General features: G+C 37.4%; 1 protein-coding gene across 1 annotated transcript; it reads left to right on the plus strand.

Annotated features, from left to right (window-relative positions):
- The first annotated feature begins 457 nt into the window (after positions 1-457).
- LOC127104878 (uncharacterized) lies at positions 458-934 on the plus strand. The gene has a single exon (XM_051042022.1). The coding sequence runs from the start codon at positions 458-460 to the stop codon at positions 932-934; it is 477 nt and encodes a 158-aa protein (XP_050897979.1).
- The last annotated feature ends 7,698 nt before the right edge of the window (positions 935-8,632 follow it).

An 8,632-nucleotide genomic window follows, 5' to 3' on the forward strand; every position in this document is an offset into this window, starting at 1 on the left:
TCAGAAAGAATTTGAATAGTAGCTTAGACAGGGTACTATGACAGTAGCTGTGTATGCTGAGAAGTTCGAAGATATGGCTGCTTATTCTAGACATGCCGAGTACGCATCAGATGAGAAGTGGAAGATCGACCAATTCCTTTTTGGTTTAAGAGGTGAAATTTCTCATAGTGTTTCTCAAAGAGAAATCACTACTTATGCTAAATTACTAAGGCAATGATATGTGGCTGAGAACAGTTTGAAGAAAGTTCAAGAATAAAGGGATCAGTATACGAGTGGACAGAAGGACCAAGGGAGGCCAGGTAACCAATTTAGGCCTAGACCTCAAGCTTTCAAGGGAAAACAAGTGCAACATGCAAGACCTAACCATCCTCCTCAATGTCAAGTATGTAAGAGGTCTCATTTTGGAAGATGTGTCGGAAGTGGAATTAAATGTTATACTTGTCAGAGGGAGGGACACATGTCTAGGGATTGCCCTCAGAATAGGAATCATATGCAAGGGAGGAGCATTGGTCGGGTTTATACATTGGATGCAAGTAAGGCTAAGAGCAACAATGCCTTGATTGCTGGTACGTGTCTCATCAATGATCATCCTTGTTTTATATTGTTTGATTGTGGGGCAACACACTATTTTGTATCAATTCAGTGTATGAAGCGTCTTGGCTGGCAATTAATTCCCTTGTCTCCTCCTATGGTGGTTACTACCGCCATGGATAATGTGGTTGAGACACCGTTAATTTGTGAGAATTGTTCGCTCTCGGTGAATGGTAGAATTTTCCAGATTGTTCTTATTTGTTTACCACTTAAGAAGGTTGATGTGGTTTTGGGGATGGACTGGCTTTTCGCCAATTCAGTGTTTATTAGATGTGAAGAGAAGTTGATTATCATTCCATCTAGTGAAGCTACTCCAAATAATGTATTAACTGAAGGAGAATAGCAATCCAAAACGCATCGGAATTTTAAAAAATTCTCCTTTAGTGATCCTTACGAATGTGCATGATCAGTGATAGAATCGTTACCTCTTGTGGCGATTGAAACCTTTGATGAAGATCTACGGAGCGATCATGAACGTTGAATGGTGACAATGCCTCTACTCAGTCCACACGAACAGATTCCTTCAATCTCAGTGCTAGCTGCTACGAATAAAAGCTTTGAGTGAGAGAGAAAGAGAGAGAAACGAAATTACAACTGCTCAAATGCTTAAGCACAAGGGTTCTATTTATAGAACCACTTGTGTGAGCTACAAGCTAAAAAGCCCACTTAAGTGTATGTAGCTCATATATTATGATATGCCAAAATGACTTAAGCATGTGGTACCTTACCATATTTCATATTCTACTTAAGTACACCATACTTTACAATGTTCTACAATTCACTTAAATGCATCGTACCTTACGGTGTTCTTTAGTTACTATACCTCTCATCAATCCGTCCTTTTGTGTGCGATCCTGTAGGTTTTCGTGACATTAGCAATTATATTAAATCACGTATTTAACATAATAAACAGTGAGCGGTACCTAGCAACACATCACTGTTACCCAAGACACGAAAATGTCATGTGATCTGACAAATCTTTTTGTGATAATACTTATTTGTATAATTACCCTTTTACCCTATGTCTATATTGAACACAAGGCATAGACCGTGTCATCCTTGTCCAGTTCAATATTAGCGCCATAGACATTTATCCTGTTATGCATGATGGGCAAATTCCATCTAGGTCACTCACGTCCCTCAGCATGCTTCGTGGAGTACCCATCAACTGTGTTTATGATCATCCAGTCACGGACAATGTTTAATCAACAATAAAGCACTCGACTCTACATCTAGGGTCCATAATGGTTTCAGGTCGAAGGATGATATACACCACTATCACCATGAGAATAACTTATGACACTTTGCATAACATTTTATATAGTATTCTCATAGCGGGTCAATCCATTATAAATATTACTCTTAATATTCATACCTATGTTTAAGACTTGATAACTCCTTATCCATGATCCATGAGATATGATCATCAGTCTATATACATAATAGTCTTAATGCTTTAATGTTATCCCACTTTACAAAAAGCTCGACTACGGATACTTTAACAATAGTGTCCTTAGGTTTAATGAGATCTCATGATTAAGTCACACTTGATACATTAAACAGACTAACTATTCTATGGACTTTATTAAACAAACATAATAAAGAAAAAGCCTTTTATTATTAATAAATAATTCAATACAAGTACCAAAAGTATTGGCCTTCAGGTCTTACACCAACAATCTCCCACTAGCACTAGAGCCAATCAGGCATACCCCTAATGCCCATAGATCTAGTATGGCCATCATGCTTCTGTTGCGCAGGAGGCTTTGTCAGTGGGTCAGCAATATTGTCAAGTGTAGGTACTCTGCATATTTTCACATCTCCTTTATCTATTATCTCTCGAATGAGGTGATAACGCCTAAGTATGTGTTTGGATCGTTGGTGAGATCTAGGCTCTTTAGCTTGTGTGATAGCACCATTGTTATCATGATAGAGACTAATGGGATCCACAATGCTAGGAACTATGCCAAGTTCACTAATGAACTTTTTTATCCAAACAACTTCCTTTGTTGCACTTGAGGCAGCAATATACTCGGCCTCGGTTGTAGAATCAACAATTATATCTTGCTTTGAACTTTTCCAGCTCACGGCACCACTGTTTAAGCAAAACACATAACCAGATTACGATCTAAAGTCATCCCTATCTGTCTGGAAGCTAGCATCAGTGTATCCAATTACAGCAAGCTCTTATTGGCCTCCATATATCAAGAATGAGTCCTTAGTCATTCTAAAATACTTAAGGATATTCTTGACAGCTACCCAATGAGCATCACCGGGATCAGATTGGTACCTACTCGTTGCACTTAAAGCATACGAGACATCTGGTCGAGTACATAACATGGCATACATGATAAATCCTATTGCAGATGCATATGGAATCTTATTCATGCGATCCCGTTCTTCCTTAGTTGAAGGGGATTGTGTTTTTGATAGACATTGGCCATGCTGCATAGGTATGAATCCTTTCTTGGAATCATGCATATTAAAGCGTCTCAACAGTTTGTCTATGTATGTACTATGACTTAGACCAAGCAGTTTTTGTGATCTATCTCTATAGATCCTTATTCCAAATATATAGGCTGCTTCACCCAGGTCCTTCATAGAAAAGCATCTCCCCAACCAATACTTTACTTGTTGTAGGGTAGGGACATTGTTTCCAATGAGTAATATGTCATCTACATATAATACCAGGAAGACTATCATGTTCCCACTAACCTTCTTGTAGACACAAGGCTCATCTTCATTCTTGATGAATCCGTAGTATTTTACTATTTCATCAAAACGAAGATTATAGCTTCTGGAAGCTTGCTTCAATCCATAGATTGATCTTTGTAACTTACATGTCTCTAGGGCTTCTTCTGGTATGTCAAATCCTTTAGGTTGTGTCATGTACACATCCTCAAGAAGATTCCCATTAAGGAAAGCAGTTTTGACATCCATCTGCCATATTTCATAATCATGATATGCAGCGATATCAAGTAAAATTCGAACAGATTTAAGCATTGCAACTGGTGAAAAGGTTTCATCATAGTCAACCCCATGAATTTGTTTATATCCTTTTGCAACCAGTCTTGCCTTATAGGTATGTACCTTACCATACATCTCAGTCTTCTTTTTGAAGACCCACTTGCATCCTATAGGGTTAACTCCTACAGGAGGCTCTACCAAGGTCCAAACTTGGTTTGTATACATGGAATACATTTCAGATTTCATGGCTTCTAGCCACTTCTCATACTCGGGACCAATTATGGCCTTTTGGTAGGTCATAGGCTCATCTTAATCCATGAGTAATACATCACCTTGATCAGTTATGAGATATCCATATCTCTCAGGTAGGTGACGTATCCTGCTTGACCTACGCTGGTCTTGTTCTACTAGAGTAGGTTGCTCTTCCACAACTACTTGTGTTTCCTGCTCTAATTCCTCCATAGGTGTATCGATGCTTTGTGATTCTTGAATTTCTTCAAGCTTTACTTTCCTCCCACTAATTCCTTTGTAAATAAAATCATTTTCTAGGAAAACTCCAGTTCGAGCAACAAACACTTTGCCCTCAGAAGGATTGTGGAAGTAATACCCTCTTGTTTCTTTAGGATACCATACAAATAAGCATTTGTCAGATTTGGGCTCAAGCTTAGTTGAAATTTGTCGTTTCACATAAACTTCGCAACCCCAAATCTTCATGTAAGACATATGTGGTTTCTTACCACTCCATATCTCATATGGTGTCTTCTCAACCTTTTTGGATGGAACACGGTTAAATGTGTAAGTTGTTGTCAATAATGCATGTCCCTAAAAGGAGTTTGGAAGATCGGCGTGAATCATCATGGATCGGACCATGTCTAACAAGGTTCAATTTCTTCTCTCATATACACCGTTCCATTGAGGTGTTCCAGGAGGAGTAAGTTGGGATAGGATCCCACACTCTTTCAGATGGTCATCAAACTCTATGCTTAAATAACCACCACCTCGATCTAATCGAAGAGTTTTAATATTCTTACCTATTTGGTTTTGTACTTCATTCTTGAATTCCTTGAACTTTTCAAAGGACTCTGATTTATGTTTCATTAAATACACATTACCGTATCTACTGAAATCATCAGTAAATGTGATGAAGTACTGAAAACCTCTTCTGGCTGGTATGTTAAATGGTCCACATACATCAGTATGTATGAGGGCCAAAAGATCATTAGCTCTTTCACCTTTTCCTGTGATGGAGACTTTTTCATCTTCCCAATTAAACAAGATTTGCATGTCTCATATGATTCATAATCGAAAGAGTCTAAGAGTCCATCTTTATGGAGTTTGGAAATGCGTTTCTCATTTATGTGGCCTAATTGACAATGCCAAAGGTAAGTTGGATTTAACTCATTATGTTTCATCCTTTTAGTATTAATGTTATAAATTGGCATTTCAAGATCAAGGACATATAGTCCATTGTTCATTTGTGTAGTAGCATAAAATATATCATTCAAATAAATGAAGCAACAATTGTTCTTTATTATAAATGAAAAACCAATCTTGTCTAAACAAGAAACGGAAATAATATTTGTGCTAATTGCAGGTATATAATAACAGTTCTCTAACTGAATTATTAAACCACTAGGTAAAGTCAATACATAAGTTCCTACGGCTAAAGCAGCAACCTTTGCTCCATTGCCAACTCGTAGGTCAACTTCACCTTTTGCCAAATCTCTACTCCTTTTTAGCCCCTGCACATTGGTACAAATGTGAGAACCGCATCCAATATCTAATACCCATGACGCAGAAGTAGATAAATTAATTTCAATAACAAAAATACCTGAAGTTGAAGTCTCTACTCCATTCTTCTTATCTTCCAGGTACTTTGGGCAGTTTCTCTTCCAGTGTTCGGTCTTACCGCAATGAAAGCAGGTGCCTTCCTTTGCTATGCCTCCACTAGGCTTCAAAGTAGCAGTAGTGGGTTTGGGTTTGGCAACTTCCTTGCCTTTCCCTTTATCACCCTGCTTGGTGGGTCTTTTGTTGTGTCTCTTTCCATTTCCGATCATTAGAATGGACTTCCCTTTTGACTTCAGATTCTGCTCAGCAGTTCTTAACATGGCTAGCAGTTCAGGAAGAGATTTGTCCATATCATTCATATTGAAATTAAGGACAAATTGACTGAATCTATCTGGCAACGATTGCAAGATCAAATCAGTTGCAAGTTCCTTTCCGAGGGGAAAACCCAACCTCTCAAGGTTCTCCACATACCCAATTATCTTGAGCACATGAGTACCTATAGGGGCTCCCTCAGCTAACTTGCCTTGAAAAAAGGCTTTTGAAACTTCAAACCTTTCATGCCTTACTTGCTCTTGATATAACATCTTAAGGTGTTCGATCATATCGAATGCTGCCATGTTCTCATGTTACTTTTGCAACTCTGAATTCATGGTAGCTAGCATGAGGCAAGCAATTTCATTGGCATCATCTACATGCTTCTTATAAGAATCTCTTTCTGCCTTAGGTGCAGAACTAGGAGGTTCCTCTTCAGGAACAGGTTTCTCCAATACATATAGCTTTCTGTCATGTTTAAGGACAATCCTCAGATTTCGGTGCTAATCCAGACAATTTGTCCCATACAATTTTTTCTTGTCAAGGATTGATCGCAAAATGTTGTTAGAGGTGTTTGTTGTCATGGTAATCTACATGAAAATAATGAAAATATAAGTATCAATAACATATTTAATTAAGCCTTTAATTAAATATGCTCCCACTATTTTACTCAAAACAAATGACCCTTACCATTTGATTCGGAAAATCCCATTGGAAGATTTTCTAGTGGGTCGAGATCCACATTTCACTTTGTTTTATGTCCGTGTAGGTGGATTACACAAAACTAGGTTATTTAGGTAGGAACTCCTTCCAATTGTATCTAATACAACTCTCGAATATTTTAGTTGGATGAATAACTCCTTATTCCAATCCATCACATGGATCATTTCCAACTCTTGCTTCTAAACATATATAATCTTATTATAATTTGTTTAGTTAAGTCTGACCCATTGTTTTAGCAATTAGATATTACAATTATCCCATCGCACCTTACTAATATAAAATATGCACCTCGCGTAGGCGAAACCTACATTATTCAATACTAGTCTTGATGAGTGCTAAAACTTGGAAAACATAAACTTAATATTTAATTTGAGGGAACTTGCAATTATTCTGATCTCACCGGCTTATTTATCATACAAATCGTCTCTCACATGCATCAACATACATTCACATGCATCAACATACATAATGAAACAGTTATGGCCCCTAGCGTAATTGTTCTCCCAGGCCAATGAGAGAACCTAAGCTAACCTAATAACGATCTAAGCTTCTCCAAGGAAGATCTTCAAGGTTGTCCTCCTTTGATATTGTATTCTTCTCTTTCTTCATAACATTACATTACATAAAAGAAACTCGTTTTAAATACGAGAGAGTGAGATAAGAAAAGAAGTTACATTAAGAGATTAAAAGAGAGGCACGACACGCAGATCATATTTTAAAATCCCAAAACAAAATAAAGGTAAGGCCATAATCGATCACCACAAGACAATAATAATAAACACATTATTATTATTAATTTAAATTATGTTAATTAATTAAAACCAAATTAAATTTCGGCGACCGATCACACTACGTAGAGTTAGCTGGGGGTTCCGCTGCCCGGTCAGCGGACGGGGGTTCCACTGATCGTTCATTTGAAATCAACGTCGTTTTTCGCATCAACACTTGATACTTTAAAATACAACTCTTGCGTAGTCACAACCCTAATCGCATAACTCTTTGACAACACAACCCTTGTGTCATGATGAACCCTAATGCACCAATTTCAGGCCGTCAAACACACCTCGATTGTTAATCAGTATGATTGATCAACACGTCATTGCATCACCATACTAATGTTGGATCAAGAAGCAAATGACCATTGATCGCTCAAAGGAAAATAACCATTAAGTGTTTGAAAGAACAAAACAGAAACAATATATCATATATACCGTATTTTGCATCAGGATTACTTAAATCATATACATAACTTGATCGATCTCAATTGTGTAACCTATGGGCGATCAATATATCGCTGCTTCACCATACTGACATCGGATTCCGAAGCATAGTCAACATCAATCATCCAAATCATACACACATGATGCCAAATTTGGTTACTCGTTTATTCTTTGATTCATTCTGTCTTTTAATCGTATCAATACAAAAAATACAAAAAATAAATAGCTATAAGATGCATGGTTTCGTAAGTGGCTCTAATACCACTGAAGGAGAATAGCGATTCAAAACACAACGGAATTTAAAAAAATTCTCCTTTAGTGATCCTTACGAATGGGCATGATCAGTGATAGAATCGTTACCTCTTGTGGCGATTGAAACCTTTGATGCAGATCTACGGAGCGATCACGAACGTTGAATGGTGACAACGCCTCTACTCAGTCCACATGAACGAATTCCTTCAATCTCAGTGTTAGCTGCTACGAATGAAAACTTTGAGTGAGAGATAGATAGATAGAGAGAGAGAGAAACGAAATTACAACTGCTAAAATGCTTCTGCACAAGGGTTCTATTTATAGAACCTTTTGTGTGGGCTGCAAGCTAAAAAGTCCACTTAAGTGTATGTGGCTCATATCTTATGATATGCCAAAATGACTTAAGCGTGTGGTACCTTACCATATTTCGTATTCTACTTAAGTACATTATACTTTACGATATTCTACAATTCACTTAAGTGCATCGTACCTTACGGTGTTCCTTAGTTACTCTATCTCTCATCAATCCGTCCTTTTGTGTGTGACCCTGTAGGTTTTCGTGACATTAGCAATTATATTAAATCACATATTTAACATAATAAACATTAAGCGGTACCTAACAACACATCACTGTTATCCAAGACATGAAAATGTCATGTGATCTGACAAATTCTTTTGTGATAATACTTTTTTGTATAATTACCCTTTTGCCCCTATGTCTATATTGAACATAGTGCATAGACAATGTCATCCTTGTCCAGTTCAATATTGGGCCCGTA

This window comes from Lathyrus oleraceus, chromosome 7 (genome assembly GCF_024323335.1).
Source record: "Lathyrus oleraceus cultivar Zhongwan6 chromosome 7, CAAS_Psat_ZW6_1.0, whole genome shotgun sequence".
NCBI classification, from domain to species: domain Eukaryota; kingdom Viridiplantae; phylum Streptophyta; class Magnoliopsida; order Fabales; family Fabaceae; genus Lathyrus; species Lathyrus oleraceus.

Coding starts and splice junctions, on each gene's coding strand:
- LOC127104878 (XM_051042022.1), top strand. CDS start 458: ATGTCTAGGGATTGCCCTCAGAATAGGAATCATATGCAAGGGAGGAGC.